At 45.2% G+C, this 19,781-nt stretch overlaps 1 protein-coding gene across 7 annotated transcripts in view; it reads left to right on the top strand.

The window, feature by feature from the left end:
- Positions 1-19,781, top strand: part of LOC142587742 (uncharacterized) — an 80,817-nt gene that overhangs the window by 51,288 nt on the left and 9,748 nt on the right. For all 7 annotated transcript variants that reach the window (XM_075698951.1, XM_075698950.1, XM_075698952.1 and 4 more), the window contains 8 exons: positions 4,262-4,305; positions 4,961-5,034; positions 5,979-6,041; positions 7,752-7,886; positions 11,326-11,442; positions 12,997-13,248; positions 16,745-16,861; positions 19,094-19,168. In XM_075698951.1, the coding sequence (XP_075555066.1) occupies positions 4,262-4,305; positions 4,961-5,034; positions 5,979-6,041; positions 7,752-7,886; positions 11,326-11,442; positions 12,997-13,248; positions 16,745-16,861; positions 19,094-19,168 (877 nt within the window). The remainder of the gene's footprint in view (positions 1-4,261; positions 4,306-4,960; positions 5,035-5,978; positions 6,042-7,751; positions 7,887-11,325; positions 11,443-12,996; positions 13,249-16,744; positions 16,862-19,093; positions 19,169-19,781) is intronic.

The following is a 19,781-nucleotide window of genomic DNA, read 5'->3' on the forward strand; positions in this document are numbered from 1 at the left end:
TAAAGTCGGTGGCCTGTTTCATTCTTAGCAATGGTTTTACCTGACTTGATGGTATATACTTTTAAACTCGTTGACTACAACACCTAGATAAGCATTTTTGTCGGGTGCCTATAGAGGACTTCACTTCATGTACATGTGTTCGTTCATTCTTCCTGTATGTATAAGTATCTTCAACGAAGTATAAGTAAGCAGGGAACAGAACATATCTTTATTTGCATATGGCTACTCTGGCTAAGCAACCTACAAAGAAAAATGCAAGAGATGTCAACTGTGTGGGGAATTGAGCAGGAGTTCACTGCTGTTTTGAGCAGCGAAAACTGACCAAATTCTAAGACTCCCAAGGGTAACCCTCAACAAAGTTGACAAATGCCCTAGCTCGAAGGCTGCTTTTCAGAAAACTTGTCTAGGGTGTCTACCAACCGGGAAAACTGGGAATTCTCAGGGATTTTGAGTAGTCTGGAAAAACTCAGGGAAAACTCAGGGAATTCGTGCCTCTATCAGGGAAAATTAGCTGTAATTTTATTGAAAGGGTCAAAAGTCACGGTAATGCTGACTGGAGTAACAGACAGGAGTCGTAATGATTCGTCTTTGACGTCCTGTCGTCGGCCGGAGGTGTTGCCAGTGTACAGTCAATGGCCGACTTTCCGGATTCCCGATAATTTGGACGGCTTCGCGGCACCACCACGTGCCCCACAGAGTCAATTTGTATCAGAACGTCTGAAATTTCAAACGCAAGAACTCTTAGTCGTCAGATTTTCTGGATGTTTTGCCCTGACCGCAGGTCCGAAACGGCATTAACGCCACCACTGCTGCCATTTTGATTACCTCGCCGCCTCAAATCGGCGCTCGCATGCAGATCCGCTGGCAGCCGTAACCACGACAGCGGCAACACTAGGCCTAGCTGCTTCGACGTTCACTATGAAGCTTCTTGCCATTGGGTGCCGTGTTTTTTATAGAAATAATTCGCTGCTGTCAGCAATGGCACGGACTCCACCTTTGCGGTCCTCGCGATTGGCTTAGAAGCTTGGAAAGCACAGTGCGTTGCATAATGTCAGTTCCTGAAAGTCAGCTTCGCCTCCTTACAGATATGTTACTTGGTGAAACATACGCAAAAGTATTGCAGTGAAGCATAACAAGCGTGGGAAGGGGCTATTGCCACGGGACACAGTATGTATCCCTTAGTTATACACGCACGCACCCGGTATTTCCTGTCAGAGCACGAACACCGATATGCCTAATACGTGTACCGACAGGCCTTCAGAGCATTTTCGAATGTGCCTGTGGCGGTGTGAGCCCTTAAGGGCAGTAAATGGCATGTATTTATATTTTTCCATCTGGCCAATTTTTCGGGCGTTTTCGCGGCCCCTGAGGAGTTCCAAAATTCGGATGTGGACTGTGCAATTGACCAAGAAGATGCTTCAAATGGTCTGTTGGGCGAACGAGTGGCGGAAGGAGCACAAGAACAGAAAGGAACAACGCATTGAGGCATGAACGGAAGAGGAAGCGTACTGCCGCCGTTTTGGAGCTTGAGCTCAAAAAACAAAGACTTGGCTGATGCCGCGATGCAGGTGTCCCTCATCCAAGCCAAAATAAACTCTTTAAGGCAGTGAAACACAACACTGAGGTGTCGTGCGTGGGCTGAGAGTATGTCAGGACAGTTGAGGTTGACTTACGAGCTCTTGAGAGAGAATCTCAATTGTTACAAAGTTCGGGCCTCATACCACTGAGCTTGCTATCAGTTGATAGAAATGGCTTATATTCGAAAATATTTGCTTCTGTATACATCTCCTCTTTATTGGTATTTAAGAATGTCCGACTCCATGTGCAATTTTTTTCTAAGACATATTATTTGCTGTGAATTTTACTAACCCCTCCCTTCTATTCTCTTTTTGAATAACAAACACTACTCCTTAGTATTCAAATTGGATTAAGTCATTTTTTAAATTTTTTCTCATATGCTTACTCCATATCGGGTGATATGGTTTCAGCCCGTCTTGACATAAAACATAGGTCTGCATCACTCAGGGAATTTTGCAAAGGCACTCAGGGGAAACCTGAAAAACTCAGGGAATTTGGAAATGTCAACTTGGTAGACACCCTGTGTTTACGTCTGCAGCGATTACTTCCAGAAGCACATGGATATTTAGTAAGCAGAATTTTTCGATCTGAGCAGCTTCTAAAAAAGTAAGAGTCCCTCCTCCAGCAATGCTGAGAAATGAAAGCGATGTCGATAACTTGCTTCGCAAATTGTGTAAAGCTGCCTATTGTTCTGCTTTCACAGGAGTGAGTGTAAATGTGGTTAACCATCTGCGTTATGACCTTTTCAAACACTTTTGAAGATAAAAAGCTGCTGCAATAAGTTCGCATTTTTTCCCAAGTGCACGTCTACTGTACTTACACAATTCTAAGTCTACCTTTCTTTTTTTCTATTTGAAAATCTGAAGTGGAGGGGTCAACTTACAATCGAAACTAAAACATGGCACCGCAAAAAAAGCGAGACCCACAGGGTACCAGGGGAGCTACAACGTAGTTACAATTTTATGTTTACTCTACAGCCCTACCTGTAGCTTTTCGCTATCTCGCGCGTTTGTTCGCTTTTCGGAAGGGTTTTCTAACATTTTTTAGTTTTACAGTGGGCACAACACTCATTGGGGGTTGTCGATAGCTCATGGAAGTGCCGGTGTTCCCATTCGCGGCAGTACCCTCAGAACAGCGGCGCTTGCGGGGAGTATTGATAGTTCATGGAAGAGCAGACACCGCTCGCATGTTTCTCTTTCCCTGTAGCTCTTTAGTTTCATGCGTTCAATTTGACTGCCGGCCATGTACTACTTCTGTGCTTCCTCAGTTCAGTCGTCATGGGTGTTCTGAGTCCACTGAACATTCAGCACTTGTTCACACCAGCGTTCAAGAGGGCTGCCATCTTTTTCGCTGAAGAAACAAATAAATGCGCAGTAGGCCGCAAGTTTGGCGTTTCTTAATGGGTAGTGCGAGAGTGGTGACTGCAGCGAAGCGAAATTTTCATCTGTGATGGCAAACAAAGAGGTTTCCTTGGGCTGCAGTCGGGACGCTTTCCGGAGCTGGAGGCCAAGCTTGCGGCGTATGTCGCCAAAATGTGTGATCGGTCTCTGCCAGGGACGTGTGACATGCTCATGAGACAAGCCGGGATCTTCACCTTTTAAGGACCTGCTCCTCCGTGAGTACGAGTGGCTGGAAGCAGAAGACCGCGAACTTACGTCTACCGGACATGTCAAAAGAGCCTCCCTGACGGTAATGACGATGGCAGCACTAGTGAGGACAATGGCACAAGTGAGGGCGAGTAGCCCAGTGACCATGCCAGTTACTAATAAATTTTCGTTATTTGATGCACCTGCGGGTATGCTCTTCTTTTCTTTTTTCCCCTGTCGCACGCAATGTGGGGGGGTCGGCTTACATTCGAGTTGATTTACAATTGTGTAAATATGGTGCGTCATGGCTGGCTGGCCCCCGTCGTCGTTGTTCTGTCGATAGACGAGCCAAGCCAGCTCATCAAAAACAAAGGTGAAAGCAGCGTCACTTTTCTGCTCACTACAAACAAAGCCTTATCGGCACACTGTAAGTCAGGAAAAACTTATAATAATAAAAATATACTCCATTTCATTACTAATAAAAAGACCAGCAACCGCTTACGCTAATAGGTCACGGGGTCTACCTCTTATGCAGCTTCATGTTATTGCCGTGTGGGGGCGCCACAGTTCATTTTTCGCGACTTTTAGTGACGAGTTAAAAATATAAACCCATGTTTAATGAGAAAAACATGGCTCGTTTTAGCCGCTACTATAAGGGATCATCCCATCAGAGGGGTTATCTCGATTCATGTTCCGAGCAGTTGTCTGTCCCTCTAAGGGGTTAAAAGAAGGTCAGCTGGAGCCAAATTCACGAAGCTTTTCGTTTGTAAGTGCCTGGCATCACGATTGGCTGTCATCTACTCCTACAAGCGGTTGTAGCATAATAATTTTATTTGTGGATGTGGCCCCTGATCTGAACTTTTTATGGCTGCGCTGAATTATTATGGTTTATAACTATTCCCAGATGCTATTCTCGGAAGTACTGTACACTATCATATACAGAAGGTATGTCCCTCTGTCTTTTTCTTTTAACTGCAAAGGGCAGTGTATTGATTTGACATCTTTGTAGCTTCTGTTTGTTGCGAGCACATGATGCTCTGGCAAGGTATTTTAATAAGACGCCCATTACTGAAACGAGTCCCGTTTTGATATCGCAGGAAAAAAGCAAGGACAGCTAAGCAAGACGCAGACGGGGAAATTGGTGAGCAGACAGCCAGCCATTTCTCCGCGTGTCTGTGTGAGTGTGTGTATTAAGATCTGCCCAAGGCCTTCCGTTTGCTCATCTAAACCATCTAATTGGTAGCCTCGTTTGCAAATCAAGAACACCGACTGACGAAATCAGGTGTGATGCATGGCTTCCTTAATTGGCATAGTCATCTTCTTTCCTGCAGTGATTAACGTTAGCTGGTAAGCTAGTGGTAGGGGCAGCTTATTTGAGGTATCTGATTTGTGCTCAAATCTTAAATAATGATTGTATGTTAGAGAACCCCGGGTGCACATAATTAATCTGGAGCCCCCAACTACAGTGTGCCTCATAGTCATATTGCAGTTTTGGCACATACATCTCAGTAATTTAAATAATGTTTAACACTTCTGCCATGTGCACTGTCATTGCCTAAACATACACATGCACACACACACACACACACACACAAGTGGTGTGTGTCCGCGTAGTATGGGCAGCATCAACTCGCCCCTCCCGCATAGCACCAAGCGTTCAATACCCTAAACATTCATCGTCAACATCTCTGCCAATTGCCACCGACTAACCAAAGAGTACAGAAAGCTTCGCCTACACCGATTCCCACAGTGCTTGGGGTCTGCGTAATTATTTTTATTTTGTTACTGCCTTACAGAGGAGTCGCAGCTGGATCAGATTCCTCCTTGCCAAGAAATTTCAGCGCATGACTCGCCCGTTGTGGCGCTCAAGGTAAAACTGCCACCTGGATGCCTTCGTTGCTTGTTTGTCCGTGCTTATTCCAGTAGCATTCTGACCACTAGCCTACCCTGTAACTCGATACAGTTGATGTCCATTTACCTATGCATGATGACCTGAAATTTCTTTACCTGGTGGAATATGGTTAATGTGCGCTTAAAAATGTTAGTGTTATGAGGGCAAGGAAAAAGGATATAGTGTTATATCGTGTGCCAAGTGAGTGTGGAACTTGTGGGCTTGCTGCAATAAACCAATGAAATGCGTCGGGCGCGGAAGAGAATGGCTTTGTGGCATCAACTTGTGCGGCTGCGTGCATTTTTACTGCGAAAACAGCTACAAGCCTAGAACTGAGCTTGCTCTATCTAGCTGTCCTTTCCGTTACACCGTAGTCCCCTGTCGTCATTGCGTGACCCCTCGGCTTCACCTTTGCCATGTGGACAAGAGAAACAAAATCACCATCGCCACCACTGGGAATGAAAATCAGGCCCCTATGGCATGGTGCAATTGGGAGCCATTGTGCTATCGATCACACCACTTTGGGGCTTGTGAATTTGTATAGGGTTCTGTACGCCGCACACTCTCTGAGAGCAGCATCTGCACATGCATTTCCAAGGCCATGGTGGACAGCATTGTTGTAGACAAAAACGACGTTGTGTGCATTGCGAAGAAGTTCTTGATAAGGTGAGCAGTGTTCACTGAAAGAGCCTGCTGAGTATACGAGTTCAGAGCTGAAGGAATCTCTGAATTTTGCAGATTATTTTTTCTTTTGTTTATTGACTGTGCCGTGTAAACGTGGCATTTGCAGTACCTAGTAATTGGAATGTGCATCTTCTTATTCACAGCTCTAGTCAATTTCTAATTTGGTTGTGTAAAGACTATTTACAGCTGCAACATTAGCTTTCTTTTTTTTTTTTTTGCTTTTTTCTTCTTCTTCACAGCTTCTTGGGCATTACGTCTACTCCTGTTCCAATGACTGTTCTGCCCGTCGTCACAACCTCCTGGTGAGCTGATACCCTGAGTCATAAAGTGCTTGCCATATGGCAGAGGTAATGCCATTTGTTTGCTGCTTTGAGACAGCATTTGAAGTCATTTGCAGACTAGTGTGTGTTAAGAACTCATTTAGGTTTGTCTTGGGACTGAGAGGGTAGGCTTGACAGAATTCCTAGCAGAAAGCTGTATTACATGAACTCGCATTTTATTATGCTAAGGAAAGGTGATGCTTGGTACCGTATTTACTTCCATAATGATCGCCCTTGCGTAGTGATCGCACCCCGCTCTTGCCGCAGAGATATGTTGTGCGCCAAGTCAAGCTGATGATGATTGTGCTTACGATCTGTCGAAGGCTACGCGAATGACTGTTCAAGACTTCCCAAGCAGTCTGCATGCAAATTCTTAAACAGATGCCCCATTTCATTCCTTTCATTACTTTCTGCACTTCCAAGAAGAAAAAAAATCTACAACCAAACTTGCCTTGGCTTTATTATTTGTAGGCTTTATAATGGTTGTGGTCAACAGCAACAACAAAAAAAGGCGCCTTTTGATTCCTCTCGTCTGCACTCATGCGCACGTAACAAATTGCGAGCAGCAACTACAGTAGCCACACCTGCATTGATACATTAGAAGTGTACCCTATTCATACGCCGGTGCTTGTAACACAGCTAAGATATTCGCTCACCCTCAGCGGAAACATGCTGTATTGGGATTGTAGTGAAGACAAATGGCCGCAGTTCTCGCAGCATGCCCGCTATGTGTTTCTGTCACTGGCAGCTGAGCGCACCCATCTCTATTTCTGTCCCCTCAAAGTGGACATGGCTGCATTATTGCCGCATACTTGCCGATATTAACAATATTATTTATTCAACCAAAACTGTTTCAATGCACGTGATGTACTCACGAGAAAAAAAAATCGCCTTCGGCACATTCGACTTGGTTCGTTGGCCGGCATTTTTGTTTTGATGACGCGACCTGTTACAGCAGCAGCCGCCTGTTCGTCGACCTGGTTTCATTCCGCAGCAAACGTGCGATAAAAAAATTTGTTTTTCACGGAAAATTTACCTTGCGTAATAATCGCACCCCTTGCGTCAATTTCTTTTGGAAAAAAAGTGCGATCATTATGTCAGTAAATACAGTATTAGCCCCGAATACACGTAGCCATGCTGTATTATGACCCGTTGGTTGTAGCTTTCATACTTATTGCTTACTTGCCTTAAAAATTGTTATGCTATGAAGGAACATGCCTTTTTTGTTACATACATGCCTGCAGATGGCATGGTATTCTTCTTTTATTTTATAGTTTATTGGCAATTTTTATCTTATAGCTCTCTTAGTGATTTTTGAGACTTTTTGGGTCGATCAAGGGCTTGCGAGTATTTGCAATGCAACATAAAATAATGTCGCACTGCTGAAACACAAACTAATGTATTTTCACTGAGCAGCACTTTAAAGGCATAAGTGCACATGGTACCTTGAATCAACCAGCTTTTGCCGCATTTAAGTCGCAAGTAGAACTGGTGTGGCCAAAATAGGGCTTGTGAACCACCTGTGCTTCCTCGTATGTCAATGCAGCTCGTAGTCGGATATTCCATCACTTTCGCTATCTGCCATTGCATAACGATGTGCAGTATTGTGCCAGGTTTTACATTTTCTCGTCTCTTGTCTGTTTTTGCCAGGCTTAACCACAGTTCTGTGTTTTCTCTGGGGGGAAAAAAAAGGATTCCAGCCAGTGTGTCAAGTACCTGGGAAGTAGCAAGACAGTGAATGCGATTGAGGTGCACAATGCGAAGAGCCCATCGGCAGTGGTGTACACCGGTTCGCTCGACGGGATCCTTCGGTCCTACGACCCTGAGGTGAGTTTTATGAGGTAGGCAACTTACATGTCACGCCTTCCTGAGGTTAATACAGTTGAATCTCATTATAACGAAGTTGAAGGGGCAGCCGAAATTACTTATTATGTCCAGCATTACCGTTTACTACAATATATGACCAATGGGGGGCACAATCATAAACTTGGAAATATGAAGACGGCTTTTCAGCCCGTGGAACCGCTACACGGCCGTGCATGCGGTGAACTTTGAATAAAAGAACAAAAGAATCTTCGGCGTGTGCAACACGCGACTTAGCACCAGACGCGACAGCCTTTAGGTCTTCTGTTCCATTGTGATGGTCTTTTGTGCCCACTTTCCACTTGGCTCGTCGCAGTCAAGCAGCACGTGGCAGAACACCGAGCACTGTGCTGTGTGATTGAGGAAGCAAGTGAACTTAGTCGCTTTGGCTTGGCTTGGCCGGCTCTTGGCCTCCGAGATTGCACCAATGTCAGTGCAATCTCTGAGGCCCTGCCCAGCTGCTAGCCCACATGGCATGTGCATGACTCCTGAGATTGCACCCGGAGTCTTTGAGGCCAGGCCCAGCTGCGGCTGCAGGCGCGGCACATCTTAGAGAAAGAGAGAAGTGAATTCCCGAATTTTTCGCACCGCTGCGCGTAGCTGCACAGCATGGCGGGACTTGCTCATGACCCAAGAGATTGCACTGGGGAGATCTTTGAGGCCATGCCTGCCTGGCCACTGTGATGTGTGGTGCGTGACATGGTGCGGTGATCGGGACGGTCAGGAGCAGACGAAAGGAGTGCGCGCGCCGAGGCGGATTCCGTGCTGGAAGGAAGAAAATGACGACGCCGAAGAGCGTCCGGCACGTGATCGCGCGGCGCAAGAAAAACAACTAAAAGAAGAAAAGCAAACCAATTAGGAAAGACCACGGGGCGTCAGGCAGCCAATCGGAGAATGCCTAATCGGCCAGAGAGAAGAAAAAGCGTGGTGCGTTGGCAGAAGGAGGAGACGCAGAGGAGACGCCAGGAGAGTTCCAGGAAGCGACGGCAGGAGGTGGTCAACCACCGGAGCGGGCATTGAAGACGGGCCGTCGGGTTCCGGACCCGAGCCACCAGGACTTCACCCGACCGGGGCCTCCTGCCAACCTGTTCCTGTGTGTCACCCGTCTACCCGAGCGTGCCGCCAACTCCTCAAGGCCGGTGAGCTTCTGAGCTCGTGGGTACGACGAGAACAGTCGGGCTACGGGCCCGAGTTCTACGCCAGCTGCCCGGCCAGAACGCCGCCCCCATCTGTCGTGCCGCCTGCTGCCCGAGGCCGGCGTTCGAGCTTCTGTGCCCGTGGGCAGGACAAGAGCAGTCGGGCTACGGGCCCGAGCTCTACACCCAGCTGCCCGGCCAGAACGCCGCCGCCGTCTGCTCGTGCCACCAAGCCGCCGGGTTTACTTCTCCAAGACAGAGCTGGCCAGCTCTGGTCGCCCGGTCAACCAACTTGGACCACGACCTTTGGTGAGACCGGCGCCACTCCTTTCACCAGCTTGTCGCAGCGTCGCTGCTTTGAGACTGCTATGTATCCCTGCCGTCATGGCAAGCCCGGACTCGTGCACTACTTAGCTCCATACTAGCCCCAAATGTGTGTCTTGATGTGTATTTGAGTGTTTCTTTTATGTTTGCTATTTTCTTCTATTTATTTTTTAGCCTTCTTTAGTTCCATTAAACGTTTGTGTGTGTGTTCGAAACGAACGGCTTTGTCCTCAATTGGTTTCTCGGAGGCTCCGCCTAAGAGAACCGTTGAAACATTTGAGTGCACGAACCTTTGCCCCCACATTAGGGTCATCACAGCCACACAGGCAGGCATGCGCAAGGGAAAGTGGAGAAGTGCGACAGTGAGCAGATGCTTATGCGCAGACGTGCAGCCACATGTGGCAGCGAAAGAGACCAGTGTTGCTTGACAACATATTCAATACGGAGTTGCAGGAGTTTTGAACTGCCACAGCAAACGAGTGCCGAACTCTGCGGAAAGCGATGTAATGGTGCGCAACGGTTTGGCATATTTAGTTTCGGAGACAAATCTAGTTTGTTGTATCTACTAGCAGGACAATTTCACTTTGTTAAAGTGAAGTTTTAAATACATGAATCTCTACGGAAGTTTCAAGGGGAACTTTATTTACTTTGTTATATCCATTATATCATTATACAGTCGACTCGTTATAACGGACCCTGATAATCCGACAAAAGACGTCCGTTTTGTCCAAAGTCCGTAATATCCCTAACTCCTCACTACGAAACTTTTGTCGCAATGTCTGACAACGTTATTGCGAAGAGTGAGTGACATACAGTGCAGTCCACTTATAGCAATAGACAGTTTTAGTTTAGCGTACGTAACTATAGTGTACGCTATACTATAGCGTATAGCGTACGCTAGGCAACGTACGTTTTTTAGAATGTTAGTTGGCCTGCGAAATCTTCAGATCTCGGAGGCCACATGCCATCATTGCAGCTACCTCCCGACTGTAGCAATAGGTGGCGCTGACATCTTGAATGTTTCTTTCGTTAGGCTTCCACTTGTTCGAAACGAGAAGCAATCTCGAAAACACCACAGGATTATCCATAATACTCTGTCGTCAAAGCGGCCTGAGACTAAGCGAAAGCCATTTACACAGTCATTTGCGACGAACGAAGTGCATTTTACAAAAGCAAGGCCAAATTCAGTTCGAAGCGAGCAGCCGGGACCGCCGCCATGTTTCACGCAAACTCCGCAAACCATGCAAAGATGCCAAGGCCAAATCTAAGAAATAGCGTGCATATGCTATACGCCATGGGTCATTTAGTGTTCTGCGCATGAGCAGTCACGACCTGCTATTTTATTGCGTACGCTAAACTAAAACTGTCTAATACCACATATAACGATACTATATCGGTTATAACGATGGCTCAAGGTAAGTCATTTTATGCATTAGGTCTATGGGGGAAAAAATGATATAGTAGCATTAATTTTCTAAGCTAGCTCCTAGCTGCCATTGCATCCACCTGTGCCATTATGCACTACAGCAAAGCCTGCTTGCAGTGTTTTAATGACCCTTTGGTTGTGATCAACTTCTCATTTATCTTCTTTTCATTTCAAGACTGCATCATGTAACGAATAGATAAATCTGCCGCAAAATCCGCACATATGCTAATGCAAGGTTTGTGTTACTCAATAAATACTTCTTGATTTGATTTGATTTGATTTGATTTAATAGCAGTAGTATTCTATTGAATACCAGAGTTCTTAATTGTTTTAAATATTTTTTCCAATGACGAAGCATTTTTTTAAAAGTTGTGTGTGCATAAATTATTTACTCTTGCTTCTTTCCTGGTCCAAAACTTTTTTCCTCACATTTAAGTTGTAGTTGGTATACTATATGGGTGATCAACAGTGCATGCGGGAAATGCGTATCCCCGCCAATACCAGGCTCCTCTCGCAGACTGGAGAATACCTCAACAGCTTCAACGCGGAGGCACCCATCATCTGCACGACACTCGCCTGGGGCAAAATCTACCTTGGCCTGCAGACAGGACACGTTGCAGTGTTCAACCTCAAGGTAATTGCACGCCGAGTAAATCGAAAAAGGCGCAGCTCTGAACACACAGCCGAACCATAGTCGCAACAGACACAGGAAGACCTTCGCCGGGTCTGTCATTTGTTATAAGCCTAACTGCTGATGTCGGTGGGGAAAGAAATTTTGTGGTTGGCTCTGAGCAAAACAAAAGAAAAAAAAGTCAGCAAATGGTCATTTTGATGCTCGACAGCAGCTGGTTATTCCAATACAAGGCGCATGAGCGATGCTAAATATTGCACATGCACTTTGCACCTTCACTAATGTGCAACCATGCAGTCGATGTGATCACACGGTATTGGTGTGTTGGCTTGCTGGCTGAGGGGCTAGCCAAGCCAAGCCATTTTCTGAAATTTGCACGCACCTACAGAATGTGCCGTCTCAGTTCGCTCGCTCTTTCTCCGAGAGTATTTGACATTTTTGCAACTAGAACATATTTTTGAGCTGCTGAGCGACTGAATATTTGCTTCCCCGTAGCCAATATTGTCTCACATCTTGCATTTTCAGTTTCTCTATAGAAGTGGAACACCTATAGAAATAAGGTCTGGCCAACCAAATTTTAGACTTTCTATTTACTCGAATTTAGGCTGGCCCCGATTCTAAGCCGACCCCCAAATGTCCGAAGCCGGAAAAAAAACATTTTTAAAAACTTACTTAAATGTAGGCCGAACAAGAAAGGGAGACCAGCGTTCACAAAATGATACCAGCATTTATTTAATATGAACCTGCCGAGCTCACTCTACGTCATCATCGCTGCTAGCCTCTTAAGCTTCCAGACGCGCGCAAGCTTGCATCCGCATGCCCACACATACGCAGACATTGCGGCAAGGCTTGTACGCGTCGAAACACGGCGCAATTCGGTGAACAGCTCCTCTCTGTTATCGCGTGCTTATCTTCCTTATCGCTGTCATCTACTCGTTGCAGAACACGTAAAAGCTGCCTCCCATTGCCCCCTTCAACGATGGACATTTTTCTCTTCGATGCTGAAGCCCCACCCACCTTGAACATTTGACAATGCCTCTGTGGCCTAGCACAGCTTTTTGTTTGAAAGCGGTGCTATAGTGGTTACGATAACGCTGCACCACATGCCTATACAACAGAAATCAAAATGATGATGTTGCTCGTGTACTTCAGTTGGCTACTGGCGCGGCTAATAGCGGCTGCGATTCTGACTTTTCTAGATGGTGCTAGCTATGCACCATAATTATCATTTTCAATTACAAACTGGCGCGGTTTTTAAAATCCTCGAATCTGAGCCGACCCTAGAGTTCGGTATATGATTTTTCGAAATAACTGTCTGCCTAGATTCGAATAAATACGGTACCTCAATATATTTAACAATTCGCTATATCTTTGTTTGATTGAATTATTGAATTTATAGCTTTGTTACAACACCCACTGCTTACCATATCTCGTCCCCGAGCACGCGTTTTGTCTAGCTTTGAATACGATGAAAAGAGACGGAACATAGAAACTTCAGAAGAACTCTGAAGGCAGATATTGAGACGCCAAAAATGTTTGTCTCATTCTTTCCCACAGTCTCAGAAGTTCCAAGACAACTTCTACTGCTCCAATGCCTCTGTGAGCCGCATCACAACTTCGACGGAAGGAGCTCAGAAGCTTCTTTGCACCATCACCTTCGACGGCAGCATCACAGTCCGTGACCCGTCGACCGGTCTGCTGTTCCGGTGCTTCGAGGGGTGCGTGCAGCCTCCGTGCTACATCGCCATCAACAATGGAACCGTGTACACATCTTCGACAGACCGCACGATACGCATCCATGAGCTTCGGGTGAGTACGTGGGCATTTGTCACTGGGCCAGTCACTTGATGCTCAGCACTGCTCGCATGTCGATCATGAGAGCGTAAACTTTATTTTCAAATCGATAAGATTCGAGTCCAGTGCCTTTTTAGTGGCTCTGGGCACCCGCTGCAGACGCGGTTTCGAGACCTTGTCGAGACAATGTCGATCATGAGGATCCGGACAAATCTCTGTGACATGGTGATGGCTCATCCAAATTTGCGGAGTTGACAGGAGTTGTAAGGGTGCGCGAACATTTGAAACGTTTGAATAATGAATTGAACGGCGTCCTATTCAATTCGGTCTTTAAATCAAATAGTCGCTAGTCGTAAATGCAAATATTTTTCGAATACTTTTTAAATATTTCAAAACATCAACTGCACCCAGTGAAACATGAAACTGAAGCAACAGTATGGTAAATATTTAACTTAAGTAGGCATAGTATAGACACAAAATATGACAACTTGTATAGCGGCTACATCACTCATGTAGCCATACCTTACAGGCTATACAGTGACCATTCATGCTCTCTGTAAAATCCTGTGCATGCGAAGAAACTACGTGTTTGCTCTTAACGTTTCATTCGTGCTTTTAATAAACAACGCTTCATAACATGCTATGTAAAGACAGAAACTTGCTGACTTTAAGAATACCTGTATACAAGCATCGTTCTATATGAATTGTGATAACAGCCGTTCATTATTTGGAAACTATTAGTTTTGATTGGCTTCTGGCAACACTCTATTCGTATTCAATTCAGTCTCAAAAATCACTTTTTCTGCACTCCTCTAAGGAGTTTTAAAACAGTCTAAGCCATAATGCATTAACTGCGTGCATTCTGTTTCAAGATGACTCAGACGTTCTCTCTGGCTGCGGTGGATGATATGAATTTCTGAACAGCCGAGAGATCCATCACAGTCAGTGCACTGCAGCCATAGCTTACAGTTGCAAAAACAGCATATAAAATCTTGGCCTCCCACGCAACCCGGTGGAAAACCGACACTTTGATGTGCTCACTGCAGCATGCTTTTTAACACCGGCAGGGCAGAAGAAGACGTGAACGTGAAGTTTTATACGTTAAAGTCTCCTCAAGAGCATCAAAAGAAGAAATGTCCAGAAGGCCATCAAGGACTTCTGCGACTGAAAGGAACTGCCATAAATAAGCAAGAATGTTTTATCTTCACTTTGATACTGTGATTGTGGTTTGTTACAGGTCATACAAATCTCAGATGATGTGCACATTTTCCAGAGCCCTAGAAAATTCGTATGATTCAGGTTCTATTGCATTTCTTTCTTGGTGGAATCGAACCATGGTAATGCCTAGAATCTCAACTGCGTACCACTAAAGCACTTGTAGCATTCCTATGGGATACAGGGGTCAATGGGACTATTTAGCAACTTTTGTGCTAGTGCATGTGTTATACTGGAGTCATACCGAACCAATACATTGATGATACCTGCCCCGTCCTTCTCATCTTCTTTTATGGTAGATAATGAAGCTGGCAACAACCCAGTATGAACTTTTAATGCATATTTTCATTCCGTATTCATTACTGACAGTAAAACAATACCCTTGTTGGACACTTCCTCTTCTTGCTGTTTCTGATATCACAATCTCAGCAGAAGGTGAACTGAACTTCATCTGAAAGCATACTTAGCGCCAGCAAACAAGGATGGGAAGGAGACGACACCACAATGCGCTCCAATGTCGTCTCCCTCCCGTCCTTGTTTGCTGGCGCTAAATATGCTTTCAGTTTACCAACACGCCCAACGAATGGCAATGCTGAACTTCATCTTTGAATTAGACCCCAAGAAATCTCCCAGCCCTGATAACATCCCAACTGCTTCTTATTGCGCTATTCTTCATGGACGGTCAGTCATTTTTGAAAAATTATTATCTACTAGTATTGTACCCTCTCCGTGGAAGCTAGCGAAAGTTCTGCCTCTGTATAAGTTGGGTGGCAAGTGCATACTCTGCAACGACAGACCAATTTCGCTAAGGTCCCACTCTTGTAAAATGCTTCAACACATTGTCTACAAGCACGTCATTCATTTCTTAGAAAATTGCAACCTTCTAAATAGTGTGCAACATGGTTTCCAGCGTAAATTCAGCACTGTAACTCAACTGACAATTCTCACACAAACTGACAGAATTCTCACACGACATTTCTTCTCAACTGAGTTTAAGCAAACAGATCAACTCAGTTTTTGTAGATTTTTCTAAAATGTTCGACATAGTGCTTGATTCTAAACTTTTGTTTAAACTAAGGACTGTTCTAAAGAATGATAAATTAATTGACTGGATAGCCAGCTTTCTTTTTAAGCAGTCACCATTTGGAAGTTTTAATTGCACAGAATCTGCAAAAATGTGAGTTTCATCCAGTGTCCCCCAGGGTTCAGTTTTAGGTCCTCTGTTAATCTTAACCTGTATAAGTAACCTACAAAATAACTTGCCCTCTAAAATCTGCCTATACGCCAATGACTGTCTGCTTTATAATGAAATTGAAGCCCCCTGAGGAAACCCTCGAATTCATTTGCCCTGTTTTGCACCTGGTGTGAGACATGGCAAATGAACATCAACTTTTCGAACACCATTGTTATGTCATTTACAAACAGGACTACATCTTCTAGGTGAGGTTAGGTAGCTAACAAAGCATTAAAAGAGCTAGGATATGTGAAACGTGCAATTCCATCTGCCCCAAAAGAGACTAAGGTTCCATTATACAAAACGCTAATCCGGCTCATACTAGAATATGCCTCGGTTGTCTGGCGTCTGTACCATCTCTGTCATATAAGAGAAATTGAGGCAGTACAAAAGGAGGCTGTGCTTGTTATATTCCCCAGACTCAACAGATACTTCTCGTCCTGTGCGCTTCCTTCACTGAACTGAGCTCCACACTCTGTTTGTCGTGAAATCGATTCACTGAAATTAGTGTACGAAATCACACTCTTTTTGTCGACTGTCACATGGTGAATATACTTTTCCATTGTGAAGCAGTCTTCGACTTGCAATTTTCATGAAATTTACCTGAAACTACTTTTCACTCGCACTAACACATTTAAACACAGTTTTCTTTCCATGCTCCATTGAACTGTGCAGTTCTTTACCTGGCAATATCTGTTCCATCCCATCAAAGCAATTTGTCACCGCAGTCATTGTAGACAAAGCATAGTACCATTTTCTCTATTTTTTGTATAATTTCTAATTTGTTGTCACATACTTTTTTTCGCTGTACTTTAGATTTGTACCCACTCCTGCAATAGCCCTTTCAGGGCTGTGGTATGTTTAAATAAATGGATAAATAAATGACCACTCACAAGTGGATTGTATGGGCCCACATGGTCCAGGTCACATGGTGTGGTGTTATCTGGACTGGCTGGAAAGCAGTTTTTATTCCTGATTGCTTGTATCCAAGGCCAAGTGCAATGTCTCACATGACCTTAGTGACCAAAAGTTCTTTTTTTCTTGTCCTCCCTATTCGACCAGACGGGCTGCCTCCAGAAGGTGTACGAATGCCGAAGTGCTGCCACAGGACTGCGCTTCCACAGGGGCCTCATCGTGTGTTGCTCCTTTGACGGCCTCATACGCTGCTACCGGGCCAAGGTGAGCGCAGCTGCGGTCAGGCCAGACCTCCCAGTCGTTTGCTGCATTTACGCGATGCTCACGCACCTCTGAATCTTAATGTATACCTGGCTTTTCCTTTTTTTTTTAAATGTATTACCCCCTGATATTCACTCTGAAAAAAAAAAAAAGATGTTACGCATGTAGAACTTACCTTCACAGAATGGAATGCTATTCACACTTGTCATGTCATAACATGTCATCCTTTGTGCTGTCCATTGAATTTGAAATGGCATGCCCCTTGAATGACTTCACAACCATCAGTAGCGGGGTAATGGCTCAAGCCTCAACAAACCACTTAAATGGTTCATCCAACAACACACAAATGCCTCCGGATCACCAAAAACATGTAATGCGGCTTACTTCGTGCATGCGTCAGCGTATTCTTTTTCTTTTGAATGAGTTTTTGTAAAGAAAGTGGTGCATTGTCATTGCAACCACTTTCACATTGTCATAGCAACATGACGTGTTCTGCGACTGTCTTGTGATGACAGTGATAAAGGAGTTGACTTTGATGGTAGGCTGTTGCTGCAATCACAAACATAGTTTTGGTTGGTGGCACAATACAGGACATTTGATTTTCTGGAAACTAGACTTTTTCATAAAGACAAGGCAGTGTTTACATTTGGTATCTGACAGCACTTCTACCGAGCTGTTCTAGTACCCACATTTAGTACATTTGCACAGTATTGCACAGTATTTGCGCAGTATATACACAGGAGCAAAGCATGACATCCTCCATGGTACCTAGGCAGGGGCACTTTATAAGCAAGAGTCTGCAGCAAAACGCCACCAGATGTGTGAGTCTCTATCACAACTCACACGTGTGCATGACGCTCAGGCGAAAACAATAAAGAAGGTCTCGTTTTGGAGTTTATCTGCTGCGCAGCTTGACTAGGGATAAAAGTGCGAAGTAGATCCTCCTCTGCAGTACTGTAGTACCTACGGAAAGACAGATTCTAAGAAACGAAAGTGCCCAGAGGAGGTATTCTGATTGGCTGCGCTGGGCTGTGCATCCGCGGCAGTGAGGCACCACAGCCAATCAGCTCTTCAGCAACAGACGCAGTCCACTAGGTGGACTCTTACAGAATACTTCCCCAGATGTGTGTCTTATGCTCAACACTCGAGTAAATATGAGAAAAAAAGGTCTCCATGCTCCCCCTTTTCTGACGGAGGGGATGTCTCAGTGAGGAAGCTGACTGCGCTCCTCACTTGTTGGGTTTGCAGTTTCACGTGGATCGTCGTATGAAACGGGACACGTGTAATCTCACTTTGTGTGATCACGGTTTTTAATCCATTGTCTCACCAGGAACGCACTAATCCATCTTAAAACCCGTGACATTGCAAAATCGGGGGACGTATAACCAGGGTTCCACTGTATAGCTTAAAGTAACCTTAACATGATACAATTATTAGGTGCCTGACAGTACGCATTAGCACAAATGGAAACATGTGATATAGCCCATGCAAAACAGTTCATTGCTGCAAGATGAGCAGGGTGAGGTAATGGGTGAAGTGACAACAAGCTCACCAATGCTTTAGAGTTGGACGAGTCGATGACTGGAGGACAGTTGTGCCGGTCCGAATACTTCCCGTGGCAGGGGAATGGGACGTCCTGGTGAGGCAGCTGTATGCAAACTCAAGCCCAAAGCCCGACTGCTCCATTCTGCCAACAGGCATGGCCTGGCAAAGTCACGAAACATGGCAAAGCATTGTGCAGCACTCGACTGATAGCCCCAGATGGGGGAAGTCTGGGTGGCTCGGGTCCGGAACCTGATGACCCGTCTTCAACTCCTGGTCCGGTGGCCAATCTTCTTCCTGCGTCACTTCCTGGAACTCCGCCCTGTTCTACAATGTGCTTTACTTTTTCTTCTCTTCGTGGCCTCATTTTTTCAGAAGATTGGCTTCCACTGGAGCTCCGTGTTCTCCAGTGATTGGTTCTTTGGAGCTCCTTGGATTCCTGCGATTGGCTCCTGTTTCCTTCATTTATTTTTTGCACCGCATGCCTTTGCGCTTGGGTCTTTGTGGTTGTGTATTCCGAAGCACTGCACTCGGCCTCACACACTTCACTCATTGCACTACCTCTAAACAACATTGCTTACTTGCTTTGACAGTCAGCAGTGAGCTGTGTAACCAAGGAATGAAGGGATAATTTGTAGTTTTTCTTTTTTCTTTCACCTAACTTGTTGCACTTCTGTTCCTCTTCTTCTAAAGGACTTCTCATGCGATGTGGTCTACTATGGTGCAGGCAAGAACATGGTCATGAGCATGGACGTCAGCGGCCCACTGGTCAGTATCGATTTGTTGAATGCTGCCGTCCGCATTGCAGTAGTGCTTAATCGCTTATAATGCCAGTGCTAGAGGAAGGCAGGTATGTCCTCTGAACGCTCGTAGACCTTCAGCCTGCCCCTGATAACACACTGATGGTAATCAACGGTTGTTCATGCACTGGGATATTTGTTGTGTGACCACATTTCAGATGGAGAAATCGTCGTGTTGTCGGCCCCTTTAAACTAATACTCTAAGTGATTCTAGGAAGCAGTGGTTCCAAACTGATTTCAAAGATTATGAGGCATTTGTTGTACCCAGTTCAATACACTGTGAGATATATCGGAAAGGAGGAGAGTTTCCCATTGTTACCATTCCAGTTTTCCATTGTTAACTCGGAGTGAGTGCAGATGTGAAAGGACTATGTGGGTCACACACACATACACACAAGCTCTGCAAACCACATGTGGTTCGTGGCCCACATGTCATTGTGTTCGAGGCCCCTGCTTTGGAGCCTAAACTGCCTTCAGCACCACGGAAACCAAACACCATTCCACAGCAAAAGAAAATTAAAACTTTTTCGCGTTTATTCCTGGCCAGTGAAAGTGCGTTCATGTTAATTGATAGATAATTG

Source organism: Dermacentor variabilis, chromosome 7 (genome assembly GCF_050947875.1).
Source record: "Dermacentor variabilis isolate Ectoservices chromosome 7, ASM5094787v1, whole genome shotgun sequence".
In the NCBI taxonomy this organism is placed as follows: domain Eukaryota; kingdom Metazoa; phylum Arthropoda; class Arachnida; order Ixodida; family Ixodidae; genus Dermacentor; species Dermacentor variabilis.